At 48.2% G+C, this 16733-nt stretch overlaps 1 protein-coding gene across 7 annotated transcripts in view; it reads right to left on the bottom strand.

Moving 5' to 3' along the window:
* The window catches only part of SGSM1 (small G protein signaling modulator 1), a 175996-nt gene that overhangs the window by 39364 nt on the left and 119899 nt on the right, over positions 1–16733 (bottom strand). For all 7 annotated transcript variants that reach the window (XM_082354435.1, XM_082354436.1, XM_082354437.1 and 4 more), the window contains 7 exons: positions 15164–15326; positions 12902–13054; positions 9575–9642; positions 9153–9298; positions 8889–9020; positions 5750–5874; positions 1040–1107 (listed from right to left, as the gene is read on the bottom strand). In XM_082354435.1, the coding sequence (XP_082210561.1) occupies positions 1040–1107; positions 5750–5874; positions 8889–9020; positions 9153–9298; positions 9575–9642; positions 12902–13054; positions 15164–15326 (855 nt within the window). The remainder of the gene's footprint in view (positions 1–1039; positions 1108–5749; positions 5875–8888; positions 9021–9152; positions 9299–9574; positions 9643–12901; positions 13055–15163; positions 15327–16733) is intronic.

The raw sequence follows: 16733 nt of genomic DNA, 5'->3' as shown, positions 1-16733 counted from the left end.
TGCCCAGCCAGACCCAGCGGTCCTGCTCTAAGGCTCTGGGAAAGGCCTGGGCAGAAGGGCAGGGGCAGTGGTCACCTCCTCCGAGTCCCCCTCATCCCACCCACCAAGGTCATCAACTGGGGAACTACAGGACAAGGTCAAGAAGAAGGTGGTTGGCTTCCCTGCATTCACCCACCAAAGGAAAAAGATACCCCCAAACACCCTATGCCCCTCAAACACACTCTACAAATTGACCTGACCTATTTTTGTATGGAGGCTTTCAGACAGACCCATTTTCAGGGCAGTAATTGACTCTTGCTAGCATGTATTAAGCATTTACTGTATACATGCATAGCACGTTAAAGGCATTGTCTTATTGTAATACTCAAAAGAGCACTATGAGGCATATCTATTACTGCCTATTTTGCATATGATAAAACTTGAGGCTCAGAGAGGTTATGTAACTTGCCCAAGGTCACACAGCTGGTGAGTGGCAGGACCTGGATCTGAACCCACGTCTGTCTCATTAAATAATTTAAATCACTGTGTTTTGTGTCTTGGTGAGGTACAGATTCCTTTCTTAATAAAGCAGGATGGCCCTCTGCTTGTTCAGAATATACCTTCCTTGAGCTATAAAGGAGAACTCTAGTTATAAATCTTTGATTTTCAGAACACTGACTTTGGAGGGACAAAAGCCTGGGTTTGAGACCAGACTGGGGAGCCTAGGAAGTATATCAATGTGCCATGCTGCTTCCTCACCTCTGAAATGGGAATGATGGAGCCCCTACCACTGGGTTGTTGCAACGATTAGATAACAAGCATGTGAATAGTGAGAACAGGGCCTGATACATGGGTTTAATGCTGAGCCCTTAACAAATGCCATTTGATCCTCACAGCAACCCCATGAATAGACGCTGTTATGGTTTCCATTTTACAGAGGGGAAACTGAGGCTCAGAGAGGTGAAGTCACTTGTCTGAGGTTGCACACGTAATAAGTGGGTGGGGCAGGCAGGGGATCCAGGAGGAACACCCCAGCCCCATGCTCGCCCTCAGTCCCTACCTTGCTGGTGGCAATGCAGGTAGACAATCTCCTCCAGGCGGATGGTCATGGCATAGTCCCAGTAGACGCTGGAAGGGGAGGGAGGGTCAGGCTTGCAGGATGTCTGCCCAACTCGCCGTGGGGAAGCCGAACCCATGGGCACCTCCACCCTCCTCACCAGGACCACCTATCCCCAACATCCATGTCCCCGTCTTCCCAGACTCTATCTTCCCTTTTTCTGGTTCCAGTATCCCAATTTTCCAAGGAATCCCCCCTACACACACATTTCTTTAACCCCAGTCCATGTGGCTAAGGCTGACCTCTCCTACCCTCCCCCACCTCGAGGACTCCAGGAATGGGCACCTGACCCTGGCTTGGCCACTGAGTATATGACACTGTTCCAGCCACTGTGATTGGTTCACAGATTGCCCCATGATGCAAGCAGAACCAATGAGACTCAATTATTGGATTTATGTTAGAAATCTCTGGGAAAGAGGTGCTCCTTTCTGCTAGGAGAGTAGTGGTAAGGATGATAGAACTCTGGAGGTGTAGAGAGCCATGGCAAGAAAAAGCCTGCCTGTGAATGGAGTCAACAGTTGGGAAAGTAGAGCCAAGAGATGGAAAGAGTTCAGGTCCTCATCTGAATCCCTGGATCCAGCCATGCCTGAAGGCACTGCCCCTGGATTTTTCAGTTCATGTGAGCCAATGATTAAGGCAGTCTGAGTTTGGTTTTCTGTCACCAGCATCTAAGATAAGAGTCTTGACCAACTCCAGGCCACCATGTGTCCATGTGGTTAGAACAGCCACTCAACAGCCTTAACTGCACAGGTCTCAGCAGGGTGACCTGAAGGCTTCCATGTACCTCATTTTCCTCCTCTATGAAACGGGGCTGATAATAATATCTACTGCATCGTGTTGCTGTGAGGATTAAATGGAATCACATATTTGAAGGGCTTAACACAGTGGTGATGCATGAAAAGGCACTTGGTGGACGGTCCCTGTGATGATTTACTTAAGGTTTTCCATTTCCAGCTCAATGCCTACTGCTGTCTTCAAACAGATTGCCCTTCCCCTCAGAACACAATGGACAGTGGTGGCCACAGGAGTGCACTGTTCAAGTTTCCTTCAGATCTTGCTGTGGGGAGCAGAGCTGACCAACAGCTTCAGAGGCCACCCCTGTGGATCCACCACCACATCTGTGCTAAGGTCATGCTTCGCTTGGGCTGCTTTTAGGCAGGACTGAGCACGTGGGGGTGACAGTGTAGGTCTATTCTTGTGGGCTCGGAGACTCCTCCAATGGTCAACTTTAGCCCAGGGATTCCCTACTGATCTGGCCAAATGTTCTTGGAACTGCACTGTGTCCGAGATTCTTCTTGACCAGTCTTCCTTCCTTTCCCCATCCCTTCCCAGTGATAAGACCAGCTTCTCGGTCTGCCTGCCTCCTCCTGCTCCTCACTTTTATCCTTTGCAGGTTCTTCCCCTATTAAATCTCTTCTGCACATCTAATCCTGTCTTGGTGTCTGCTTCTTGGAGGACACAAACTAACTTAGGTGTCAAGGTCAGGCAGGGTTCAAATCCCACTTCTGCCACCTACATTGAGCCAGTCTTTCCCCGTCTCTGGGCCTCAGTTTCCTCTGGTGTGAAGCAAGGAAGTTGGAATATAAGCTCTCCGAGGGTCCTTCCTGCACTGGTCTATACCAGAATCAGTCTTGTCAGGATCCATGGAGTGAATGTCCTTGGACGATGGTCAAGTACACAAGCGTTTTTCCGAGTAGCAGCCTCTGCCGAGCCCCTCACAAGGTGAGTCTCAGTCAGGAGGTCCTTCCCAGGACTCCCACACCAGGCCCATCACACAGGGTTCCAATTGCCTGTTTTCTCCTCTGTCTCTCCAAGGGGTGCTGAACTCCTGGAGAGGGACTGGGTTTTTTGTTCACTTCTGCAAAATGCTTAGAGAATGTTCATAATGAATGGTAAATGCTGGATCCTGGAATGCCCAGGAGACAAGGCAACTCTCCAATTACCACCAGACACCAGCAAGGAGGATCTCTGTGGCCACAGGTCCTTTGGATCCATCTAAATTAACACCAACAAACCCCATGACCGGGATGCCTTTCCAGCTGCCAGGCTTCCTGCTAAGGGCTTTATATGCATTTTCTTATTGACTCTTCCCTGTATGTCTCTTCAGAGGTTCCATTACCACATCGCCATTTTACAGATGAACAAACTGAGGCTCAGGGAGGTGAAGTTGATTATCCAAGATCACTCAACTGGGAAGGAACAAGAGTTGAGTTTCTGTTTTCGTTTTATGTGTTCTAACGGCTTCTAGAGTAGAATTGCTGGGTCATATAGCAAGGGTATGTTATAAGAAACTTCCAAACTTGTTTGGAAAGCGGTTGGACCATCAGCAGTGTATGAGGGTTCCAGCTGTTCCACATGGCAGGGCTGAGATTTGAGCCAAGTCTGGGCTGACTCCAGAGACCAAATATCCACCTTTCTGGTGGTATTTCCCCTTGAACATCAGGAAACCCAGCTGGGGCGTTATGATCCTGGTTGTGTAAGAGGGAAGTCTGGCTGGGAAAAGAGGAAAGAGATCCTGAACCTCCTCCTCCTTATCGTCATTGTCCCTTGATCCCCAGAGGGATGCTGCAGCCCCTGGGTTCCCCCCTTTCCCGTGCTAACACGCACATTTCTGACCCCTGGCTGTTTTTATTCCAGTGAGCCTCAGTTCCAGGCAAGGATAACAAGGATAGATGGGGGTTCAGAGCCCAGGGCTGGGAAAGTTCCCAACCCCATTAGCAGTGACCTTCGAAGTGCAGATTCAGCTGGAACTAAATATTGAAGCACTTATGATGTGCCTGCCCGCAGAGGAAAAGCAGCAGCAGAAACAGGCAGAAACAGAGTCCCCGATGATTTGAGCTGGAGGGAAGATGCTTGGCAACCATTTGGCCCAATGCCTTTCCCAAAACATTAACATCAAAAGTTTCCAGCCCACACAATCCTGGGCTTAGGTCCAACCAACAAACAGGGTCCTTGTGTTGTTGAAAGCTTTGATGTTTGGTGGAAGACACGTCAATGTTTAGGAACCCCTGCAGACCCTTGGGGAACCCTTCATGTTTTGGAGAGCTCATCCTGTCCAACCCCCTCATTTGATAGGAGAGGGAAGCCGAGGCCCAGAAAGGGGAAGTGATGTACCCCAGGTCATCCAGTGAGGTGAGGACCGAGCAAGGACTTGGTCCCATCACATCCATTTATCCATTGCTTATTCGTTGTCTCCTCCAGTACAATGTAAATACAGTGTAAGTTCTGAAAAGATCGATTTTCCTCTCCTTTTACGCATCTGTTATCTCTCTTGGACCAAGCACAGTGTCTAGCACACGGTAGGTACTCAGTTAACATTTGATGAATGAATCCAGGTCCCCTGACTTCCCTGCTTTGCTTCACAATTATCTGATATCTAAAGGGTGAGACAGTCGGAACACAAGTAGGTACAGATTTATTATGATTTTGTAAATGCTAAGAAGGAGATTCAGGGCTCCGTGGGACCTGAACTCAGCTGGGAGGTCAGGGAAGGCCTGATATATAGAGGTTTCAGGTGAATAAGCTGATAAAAGGTTCAAGGGCAAGAGCATTTCCTCGGCTCCCACATGGCTCCTCCCAGAAGGTTTCGCCATCAGAAACTCAGGAGTCTGGCTGGAGCTGAATTACGTGGCCCAGCTGAGGACTGACGGCACCTCCCAATGACAGTCTCTGAGGACAGATGGTAACCCTTGCCCAGGAAGTGATCAGCTTAGAGAATGATATTAATCACACCAAAGCCTGGCGTTAATCGCACCGAGGCTTAACACTACACAGAATACAATGACAGTGCTCTGGTTACGGCCCTTGAAAAGAGTCCTTATTTTATATATATAAATATATACATTTATACTTACAAATACGTATATATATTTATAGATGAAATCCTATAATTTCATGATGTCTGTTTGCCACTGCAGGACAATATGAAAGGCAGAGGGGATGACGGGATGGCTGTTAGGGCTGCATCGTGGGTACTTGAGTTCTATTTTTATGTTAGAAATTCCTCATAATCAAAAGTTTTGAAGAAATCAAGAACATGTACAATAATAATAGAGCCCAATGTGGACTCAGAGCAGCAAAACCCATCATTCCTCCCCCAGCAGCAGCCAGGACTCCCCCAGCTGAAATCACCGGGCTGGCGGCACCTCTGCACGGCGGCCTCCCTGTGTTTTCCCTAAACTTTCCCTAATTGCGCTGGAACACAGGGGATCGCAGGCAGGGAATCCCTGGTCCCCGGGTCTCTTTGAAGTGTGACTCCAAGGCCTTTGCTGGGTCTTATAACTCGCAGGGTATTACAGGAGATACAGACCTGGACCAGATGCTCACAAACAACACCTCTGGCCTTCCTTTTGCATTGAGTGATGGGTAAGGTGGCAGGAGACCGGAGAGTATTTGCCATTTGCGGGCTTACGAGATCTTTGTTACGATTTCTCTCTCCGGGTGGTGTTTGCTCAGGGCGCTGCCTAATACCTATATCCTAAGATTCTTCCAGTCAGTTCCCAGATGCTCCTGAGTTACCCACAAGGCCACAGATGCAGGGAGCCTGGACCAAGTGGCCGTAACAACCAGACGGAGCAGGGGCAGAGGCGGGGCACAAGGGACGGGGCACAAACATCCCTGCGCCGAGGGGAGGGGAGGCTCCCAGCACCCTACCTCTTCTCGTAGTCCAGGTCCCCCACAGACCCGTTCATCAGCTGGTTGGGCGTCCACTTCAAGGTCATGACGTCAGCTGTCTGGTGCAGGGACAGATACCCCGGCACAGCCTCCATGTCATCCCTCTGCAGAGACAGCAGGACTCAGGCCTGACCACAGTGCTGGCATCACAGTGGACATGGGCCCTGGCCCATGTGACTCAAGGACACACAACCAGAACCAAGAGGTTGGCTCATTCCCTCCATGGCCATGTCCATTTGGAAGACCCTGAACCTCCCTCCAGGTGGCCGTGCTAAGCCAACCACCACGATGGGTTTGGTTCTATAGAGTCCAGCTGTGAAAGCCGCCCACCCAACCCTTTCATGTGGCTCAGGAGGGACATGTGGGGTCGGGGGGGATCTTTAGAACCAGGAAGGGGGCTCTGTCCTTTCAATAACACCCTTTCCAAAACAGAAGGCGTGTATCTGCCATCACTGTGTCCAGTCTTAAGGGAGAAAGAGACGGCAGCTGAGTTCTGTTCCAGATATTACCCAGAAGCCCCTCCCCAAATACCCTCTCCATACTCCCCGCCCAGGAGCTCCATCCTCTGCCTTCCCAATATGTCTGCAGGGCTTCTCACCTGCTCTGCTCTATCCCAAGTGGGGTTTGGCGGAGGGGGCTGTCTCCAAGCCTCACACATAAGAAGCAGCCCTCCTCCCCCCAAATTCACCCCCACAACATGTGGAGACAGACAACTAACATTTACTGAGCACCGAGGGCGGACTGAGCATGGCTCCACTCCATAAATATCTCGACCACACATGCCAGCAACCCTGGGAGGAAGCATCCTTGCCGTATTTCATCGATTCTAAGATACACAATTGTTTTTCACATTTTAGTGCACCTGAAACGGGGATGCCTCTTATAATCAGCGGCATCTTAAACCGTGACATAGTTGTCCTTGCCCGATCTGGTGCAAACTCGGTCTCGGCTGTTTATATTGTTGTCCCTTCAATGACGCTTTGTGCTATCATTGTTACTCCACATGTGGAGTACAGGTGTTTTTTTAAAATGTCTTCGAAAAGATTAGACTGTGATCTGATTGGAAAAGTGATTATGTATGCAGGAAGGCTGGGCACAGAGCAGTGGAGTGGAGTGTGATACTGGTGAAGCAGACACATCATTCACCCTGCAGGGGTGACCACACTTCCAGACTTTCTTGCACAACAACCAAGTGCACACGCTTGCAGGAAAGGCTGTACCTCCTGTGCTCTTGATCAGAGGTGGGCAAGCTTTTTCTGTAAAGGGTCAGATAGGGAATAATTTTGGTTTTGTGAACAATACAGGTTCTGCTGCAACCACTCAACTCTGCCATGATAGCGTGAAAGCAGCCATATACAATATATAAACTAATGGGCATGGCTGTGTTCCAATAAAACTTTATTTACAAAAACAGGTGGATATATATAATAATATATATGTATGTATGTATAACTGAACCACTTTGCTGTACACCTGAAGCAAACACAACATTGTAAATCAACTAAAGTTCAATAAAAATTGTAAAAAAAAAAAAAAAGTAATAAAGTATCAGGAAGAACATAAATGGTAAAAAAAAAACACAACAAAACAGCAGGTGGAGGGCTGCATTTGGCCCACACCCTGTAATTTGTTGACCCTGTCTCTTGATGGAACAAAAAATTATATTAGATAGAAAAATAAGGGCAGTGATGACTGTGACTCAAAAAGTGATACAGAAGATCGGAATCCTGGAATGTGACGATGTTTTGGAACTATCTTAACTAATGTATTTCAATTATATTTCCCCTTGTGTATACTTATAAGAATAATGTATGATTAAAAAAAACTATAAATAAGTCTCAAATATCTCCTTCAAAAAGTATAAAATAAAATTTCCTAGTGAGAAAACACTGCGTATAATTTAATAGCATTTTAAATTTCCTGACGGTTGTGTTAATAAATCAGGCACCTTGGGACTTCCCTGGCTGTCCAGTGGTTAAGACGCTGCACTTCCACTGCAGGGGGCGCGGGTTTGATCCCTGGTCAGGGAATTAATATCCTACATGCTGCGCAGCATGGCCAAAAAAGAAAAAATCGTGCATCTTAAATTCATGGCTTCTTACAACTGAGGAAATAGGGTCTCGTGCCCACTGAGATGCAAATACTGAGGCTCAGAAGGAGAAGTGACCTGGGGCACCCAGTGGTGGCAACTGTGAGCGCAGGGCTGGAGTGGCCAACAGCTCTCTCTCTTCCTCCTCCCGGCTGAGCCCAAACACAACGCTGATCTCGATGGTCCAGGGAGGGGACAGCAAAGGAGATATCACATGGGGGTGGGGCCTTCATGTGTCTTACTCGCCACCCACCCCTGGGGCTGCACTCAGTGCTGGGGCATAGAGGGCGACTGATAAGTGGTACAGACTCTGAATTCAGATCATAACTCTGCCCCTTACTCCCCTGTGTATGGGCCTCAGTGTTATCATCTGTGATAATACAACTTGCTTCAGATGGTTGTTGTGAGGTTTAAATGAGTTAATACAGTTAAAAACACTTAGCACAGAGCCTGACACATAGGAAGCGCTCCATAACTATTAGCTGTGAAGACTTTCATCTTGATATCCTAAGCATCTAGTGTATAGTGGGTTCAGTACAAATGAGTGAACTAAATGAGTGAGTGATTACAACAGAGAATGATAGACAGCTGGGTGGACAGATGGATGGATAGATGAACTGGAAAACAAATGGACAAATGAAGAGATGGATTAATGATGAGTAGATGGATGGATGAATAGATGAATATAATTATGGGTGGATGGATGGAGGTAATGATGGGTAGATGAATGGATGGATGTAATGATGGGTAGATGGATGGATGAATGAACAGGTGGTTGGGTGGATATAAATACAGGCAGATGGATAAAGAAATGGTGATGGATGCATAGATAGAGGGATGGGTGAATATAGAGACTGGAAGAGAGTAGACTGGCTGGGTGGGTGGAGATTTTGACAGATGGATGAATAGATGGGTGAATGGGTGGATGGATCGATAGATGGATGAGCAACCAGGAGCCAGAGGGAACTCCTCCTCTATAACCTGGAGCCAGACCCCCAGTGGAAGAACGGGCCCAAGACGAACTCTCACCGGCTGAACCAGAACGTTGTTCTTTCCATAGAGCAGGGTGGCCCGGGAGTTCTGGTGCAGGGACTCTACATAGTCACGGGCGGAGAGGGACGGCCGGTCATCCATGCTGCTACTCGAATGCCTTTTCTGGATCTGGCAATGTGCGGGGAGGTGGCAGATGAGGTCTGGAGTGACCACCAAGGCCCCGGTCCACTCCCCACCTCCATACCAAGTCCAGAACTCAGCCAGACTCCCTCCCAGCGCCCCACCGTCCACCCCACTCACGCAGAGGGCCGGACGCTTGGTGGGCGAGTCCTGTCGCAGGTGCAAGCTGTGGATGCGGTGCCTCTGGACAAGCTCGTCGGCTGAGGGGTCCGTCCAGAAGTGATCAGAAGTCTTCATCTTGGTGTACTCCAGGGCGCAGGGCCCCACTGCGGAGCAGACAGGGGCTAGGAACCCATCTCCCTGGAAAGTCCTCCCTCCCTTCTACCACCAGACGGACCACTTATTTCACCATCTCTCCCCTCCAGGCAGCTGGCATGACCCAGGGTCCTGCTAAAGAGAAACCAGCACAAGACCCTGAAAGCAAGAGGCAGGGAGCAGTTTTGAAGGGAGAGGCTGGTGGGAGGCGAGAGAGGCCCTTAGGAGGTGCCCCCTGGAGCTGAGACCAGAGATCCAGAAGAAGCTCAGAGCACTGGACCACTTACCCAACAAAGATGCAAGGATGGGGCCATCCACGGGGTCCATCAGGAGAGCTTCCTTCTCGTAATACTTACTAGCAAGAGAGGAAAGGACATGCAGGGTTGGATGGTGAGCAGCGGAGGGCACACAATCAACTACAGCCTGATGGTTAAGAGCAGACTGGGTTCAATGCCTCTCTGGTCACCCAGTACCTCTGTGAGCCTCAGCTGTCCTATCTGTAAAATGGGGATAATAATAATATGTCTCATAAGCCTGCCAAAGGATGTTTGAGAGAGACAACAGATGTAAGGCACTTAACACAGTGCTTGGCTATAACTGCTTAATACATGGCTTATTAATAATACATTATTATTAATAATGAGAGTAACAGGGGCTTCCCTGGTGGCGCAGTGGTTGGGAGCCTGCCTGCCAATGCAGGGGACACGGGTTCGAGCCCTGGTCTGGGAAGATCCCACAAGCCGCGGAGCAGCTGGGCCCGTGAGCCACAATTACTGAGCCTGCGCGTCTGGAGCCTGTGCTCCGCAACAAGAGAGGCCGCGATAATGAGAGGCCCATGCACCGCGATGAAGAGTGGCCCCCGCTTGCCGCAACTAGAGAAAGCCCTCGCACAGAAACGAAGACCCAACACAGCCATAAATAAATAAATAAATAAAAATTTAAAAACAAAAACAAAAAACTAAATGAGTAAAATACGCAAAACTAACATTGGTTTAAAAAAAAATAATGAGAGTAACAGAAAAAATCATTAGAAGGCTGCCGAGGCCTGGCTGGTTCTGTCTGCTTCTCTTGCATCTTCCATTTCAAACACGAAGTCACTTAGAGGCTCAGATGATGTCTGCCCTTCCAATGTTATTGAGGCAAACATATGCTTTTTAGCTGTGGTGTGTCCTCAAAAGCTGTACTAATAGGCCTTCCTGTATGGAAAACTAAAGCAGATGATGCTGGCCTGACACGCTCAAAAATGCCCCCGGCCTCTGACTCTCCAAAATAACATGCAATGTTGTCAATACATTCGTGCTGAGTGTTTTGTTTTTTGAGTTGCTGTGTACTGGTTTCTAATTCTTTGCAAACTCATACAATCTAGAAACTAACAGAACTTCAGAATTGGAAAGGACCTTGTTCTGACCTCCTGAGGGATCTCAGGCCCAGAGAAGGTAAGTGACTTGCTGGAGGCCACACAGCAGGTGGATGCAGGCTACACCCAGCAAGCTTAGCTCTTCTTCCTGTCCTACGACAGGGGGTGAAGAACACAGCATCTGGAGTCGGACTGAGTGGGAGCCCCGCTCGGCCACTCCCTCCCTCGCTGTGTGTCTCTGGGCAGGTGACTACCTTCTCTAAGCTTCGTTCTGTGCCCTCAGCTGTAAAATGGGAAGAATGACAGAACTCACCCACTTGGGGTTGCTGGGAGGAGTCAATGTCCAACTGCATGTATTAAGTCCCAGCACCGGGAAGTTCTCACTAAATGTGGCAAAATCATTGTAATTTTACCCCAAAGAAATCTTCAATCAACCATAAAATTGGCTGAGGCAGAATGACACATCCTGGACATGCTCAACATCAAGTTTATACATTTTGGTGTCAGATCTGAAGCTACTACTTTGAGACACTTTCCAGTCCACCACTCGTATTCTATTCCAAAAATCAGCACAGTTATGTGATCATAACCTGGAAATAATGTCTTAAAATAGTAGGTAGGTTGGGAGCAAGATGTGACTATATAGGGTAGCCCCAAAGAGTTTCTTCCAGGTGATGGGTTTCTTTGGAACAGTTCTATAGCCTGAGTGTGGTGTTGGTTTTATGAAACTATGCATGTGTTAAAATTTCATAGAATTATATAGCAAAAAAAAAAAAAAAAAAGAATGTACCAATACTGTTGGTTTAACAGTATTGTGTCAATGGCAATTTCTTGGTTTTAAGACTTGTACTACAGTTATGTAGGATGTTAACACTGAGGGTAGGCAAGAACCCTCTGTACTACTGTTTCAATTCTGTGTGAACCTAAAATTCAAAATACAGTGTTAATGAAGAAATAGTAGGTTGGTATTGCTGCTCAAATAAATTACTAAATAAATATGACCAACTTTTTCAGTGGGAAAACACAAGGTCATATGCCAAAGGCAATTAACTACAGAGACCCTGGACCCATAACAAGACAGGGGGCAGAGATGTGTTATAATTTACTAGAAGGTGAAGAGGTGAACTGGAGCTCCAGAGCCTGGATTTCTTTCAGTTCCTCTCCTGCCTCCGGGCCTTTGCACCTGTTGTTCCCTTTGCTGGGAACACTCTTCCCCACCCTGTTTCACAGTATCCCATCTTCTGGGATACTTGCCCTGACCACCCAGAGGAAATTAAACACCACCCACCTGTCCTGGTACACTCACCACAAATGATCACAATTACTATTTGCCTGTTTTCCCTGCTACAATGCAAGCTTCATGAGGGGAAGGACTTTGGTTTGTACTTTCATACATATTTTCCTAGCAAACAGGCAAAGAATAAAAGATGAAAACAATGATACCCACTCTGTGTGAGGATGTGGTTAAACAGGCATTTTCACATACTGAAAGATGGAAAGATTCTCAGATATATTTCTTTCTTTCTTCCATCCTCCCTGTCTCTCTTGCTGGAAAGGGGTGCTGGCCACGAGGAGTCTCAGATCATAGATCCTTCAGTAGCTCCCCACTGCTCTTTTCATAATATCCAAGTTCTTTAACATGACAGGCAAGACCAATGTATCCCCAACATCTAGGTTAGTGCCTGGCACATAGTAGATGCTCAGTAAATATATATTGGGTGAATGAATGGATGCATGGATGAATGTTTGCCAAGAGGACTTACACTGTAAAACCTTTATACCATGTCAATCTGAGCTAGGAGAGAAAATGTAAAAAATATCACTATGCATTTCCAAAATGCTGTGTACTCACTAACTCCTTTTTTCACCTCTTCTCCAGAGTGGCAGCAATTCCCATCCCGTCCCATTCACCAGAAGAGACAACAGAGGCACAGAGAAGCTAAGTGAGTCCCCTAGGGCCACAGAGTGAATAGACTGTGGGCTTCATTCATGGGAAAAGGAACATCTCTAAGATTGGAAGATCCTTATACCCCACCCCAATTCTGAAGACCCTGCATTGCTATTAAGCACCCAAATCTTCCCAAGGTTCTAAGCTAGGCTAGTTCAGAGTCAAACATCCAGAAGGCCCTTATTTAATCACTTTCACATCAAGTGTATATTAAGGGGGCAAAGGGTAATAAGCAGCTTTGTGCGAGGGTGCAATTCCTAAGAAGGCCAGCAGGTGGAGGCAGAGCGCACCCAGGTGTCTTCCGCTCACCTGCTGTTTTCCACAAGGTAATGAACAATTTTGTCCAGGACCTTCTCAAACAAGGCTGTACGGATCCACAGGTGCTTGATGGCGAGTGGGGACAGGTTGGGCAGTTTTGGCAGCTTTCGCACATTCTCCTGGAGTCCCTGGATCTGGTTTCGCCTTCAAGACCAGTAAAGGAAGATAATAGATAGTCACAAAAGAGGAAATCCAACAGGATCAATATGAAAATGGGAAAGTGTCCAACTTCTCTAAGAAATCAAGGAATGTCAATTAGAACAACAACAAGAGCCCATACTGTTCCTGGAGAATGGGAAAAGAGTTGAAAAAATAACACCGAGTGAGTGTGAAGATGTGGTAAAACTGACACTTTCATACACTGTTGATGGGTGAGCCAAATTCTCACACTGAAATTTCTGTCTCTCTCTCTCTTGGCTGGAAAGGAGTGCTGGCCAAGAACAGTCTTGGATTATAGATCTTTTGGTGGCTCCCCATTGCCCTGGAGAAGGAAGCTTTTTAACATGACTAGCAGGGCACTCCATGACCTTGCCCGTTTGCCTCTCCAGACACCTCCTTACCACTCTCTGCCTCTGACCCCATGATCCAGCCAGACAGAGATATCTGTGGATCCCTGAGGCTGCGAAGCTCTCATCTGAGGACTTTCCATGAGCTGCTGCTTCTTCCCGGCTTCCCCCGCCCACCCTATTCCCTGGCTGACTCCTTCTCACTCTTGGGGTCTCAGCGAGGGCACCCCCTCCTACAGGAAGCCCTCTTGCACCAGCTGAAGCTGGGGAGGGGCCCCTCCTCTGTGTTCCCTCAACCTCTGCAGCTTAACTTCCCGCTCACTTCTCTGTCTTCCCCTCCACACTGTGACCTCGAGGGTATGGACAATGCAACTCGACTGCTTTTAAAATAAAATATTGAGAGTCTACCAAGTGGCAAGCCTTGGCCCTTTTTCACGCCTGTATCTCCAGGGCCCAGCACAGTGCCTGGCACACACAAAGGGCTCAGTAAATATGTCCATGAATGAATGATTGCACAAATGAATGAATGGGCACCTGGAATGGACATCTCTCATTCCTCCATTAGAAAGTTGCTCCCAGTGTTATGGAAGGTCCATGGAAATCCATCCCTTTAAGAAGTTATCAGCAAACACCTGGGAATTTAGCAGATGGATTGGAAAGACTAAAGACCAGGTGGCTGAGGAGTCAGATTCCAAATGGGAGTTGGCAATGCCAAATCCATAGCCTTACCCATCATGCAGTTCTGGCCAGCAGCCAGGGGCTGGCAGGGCCTAAAGGGCAAGGAGAGGGCCATTTCTCATCCAGTGAAGTGGAGTAACCACTCACGGCAGAGAGGGCAAACACATGACATGCATGCCTCTCTCTCCCTTCTCTTGCCCGTAACAGGCATGGCTAATCAATCCTTGCCCTCTTTCCCATGAAGCCCACTCACAGCTCCAGAATCTTTCACAACACAACTCTGTGTGCAGCCACTAGGACCAAATGGGTTTGAAACCTATTTGCCATCCCTGACCAGGCTCCAGCTAGGGGGTTTGGCTGTGCAGTCGGGACCCTGGGGGTGGCTCGGGTGGAAGGCCCTCATGTACACACTCTCGGGCCATGAGCCTCCCCCCAGTACACACAATCAGCCACTAAGACAACATCCCCTTCAATGGCTGCTTCACTGTGAGCATCTGTCCACGCAGACAGAGACCATGTTGGTTATGTTAAACTTTGATCTTCCTGCATTTGGCACAGGCTTGGCTCAGAGTAGGCACTTATTCATTTTACAGTTGTTTCTTGGGCATTTCCCAGGTGCTGAGCACTGTCTCAGACACTGGGGACCTAATGGGGGATAGCACAGGTGCAGCTGCCTGCCCTCAAGGAGTTCAGAGTCAAGTGGGGGAGACAGACAACAATCAAGTAAACAGTAAACGAAGGAATGAATAAATTACAGGTGGTGATAACAACTGGGAAGACAATAAACAGAGGGATATAAAAGAGAAATGGGGTGAGGGTTGGAATTTACCATTAGTTAGGGGAAGGCCTGAGGATGACAAGGAACCAGCCATGGAAGATGAGGGGTGTGAACTGGGTGGAGGGTACAGTGTGTGCAAAGGACCTGGGGTGTGAAAGAATCTGGTGGGTTTGAGGAGCAGAATGGAGAGTGGAGAGGGTGCGAGGAGGTGCAGGCTCTCACAGAGCCCGGAGAGGAGCAGGGGCTGGCCTCTGGGGGTACCCTAGCCTGTACCCCGTTCTCAGCACTTACGCGCTCTCGATCAGCTGCTCCAGGTCCTGCACCTTGCGGCTCAGCTCCTCTGCTGGCGGGAAGCTCTTGCCCACTTTCATGAAGAGAGCTGCGATCTTGTTGCTGCGCAGGAAGCCAGCCGCCCGCCTCCGCAGGCCATGCAGGACGCAGGCCTCCACAGCCGCTGCGGGGACACAATGATCAGCAGGCCCTGCCCATGCTCCCCAGTGCCCAGCCTGGCTCTGAGCTTCAGACACACACAGGTACCTTGAAGATCCGGGGACCCCAGAATCACAAATTTCGTGACAGCATCATAGCAAAAAGCACGTATGCCTCTCCACCATCCAGCCCCTCAAAAGGGAGCAAGGGGGCTTAGTGGTGAACCCACGTTTGCTGCCCAAGGTCAGATCATCTCTGTTCACATTCTCTCCTGGTCAATAACCAGCTGTGTGACAGGGGGCAATTACTTCCCCTCCCTGTGCCTCAGTTTCCTCATCTGTAAAACGGGGATGGTATGAACATTAACCTCATGAGGTTGCTGTTAGGATGAGGTGGGAAAAATGCACGGAAAGCACTTTGCACAGAGCCTGGCACATAGTGTGTGCTTTACGAATGTTAGCTATTACTCCTGTCAATGAGTAATGGACCATGTGACTGCTGAGCTTTATTCTAGTTAGAGAATCACATTGTTGTCATTACTACTGTGACTCCAGTAACAGCTAACATTATGGATCTCATTTGATCCACAGCCAGGCAGAAAGGAAAACCATCCATTTTTCAGATGTGGAAACTGAGGCTCCCAGAGGTAAACTGAACTGCCCAGGGCCACCCAGCAAATAAGTGATGGAGCTGGGATTCAAACACACATCTGAACCCAAGGTGTGCTCACAACACTTGTGCCTCCACAAAGGGCCTTTGAAGAGAGGATTCAGTCATAATCTTCCCATTTCTGTGTTTCCCCTGGAGGCCCCGTCCAGCCCTCCTCAAATAAGACACCTAGGGTGTAGCCTGGGTTCTATCACTAACTTGCTGTGTGACCTCAGGCAAATAACTTTCCCCCTCTGGTCCTCAGTGTTCCCTTCTAAGAAACAGACCCTGTGCAGGCCATTCTGATGGCCCCTATCTTATATCTGATACTCTCAGCAGCCTTTATTTATCTTCTTACTTTCCGTCTTACACAGCAGACTGGGAGCTCTCTGGTATGCACTGGAACATAATCAATGTTTATGGGAAAATGTGAATTTATAATAAGAGCCACCCCTTCTTGGGCACCTACTGGGTGTCAGACCAGTGTTAAGGTTTACCTTCCCTGATCCCCGCGGCAAAACTCATGAAGCAAGTGTTCTAGTTACTGTCATTTCAGAAGAGGACACCAGCACTCAAGAGCCTGACCAAGGTCATGCCATGTGCAAGGAGAAATACTGAGATGTTTCGGTTTAATTGCCTGTGTTGTTTTTGTTGTTGTTGTTAGCAATGACTTGGCTCTGAAGGATTGTTCACATGTTGCCTAATCTGCTCATGGATTTAAAATATTCTGGGCGATGATCTCTAAAATATCTTCATTTTTGCTTACATACCCAGAACTTTCATT

Source organism: Balaenoptera borealis, assembly GCF_965194805.1.
Source record: "Balaenoptera borealis genome assembly, chromosome: 14".
Classification (NCBI taxonomy): domain Eukaryota; kingdom Metazoa; phylum Chordata; class Mammalia; order Artiodactyla; family Balaenopteridae; genus Balaenoptera; species Balaenoptera borealis.
This window is presented reverse-complemented; position numbering and strand designations above follow the sequence as displayed.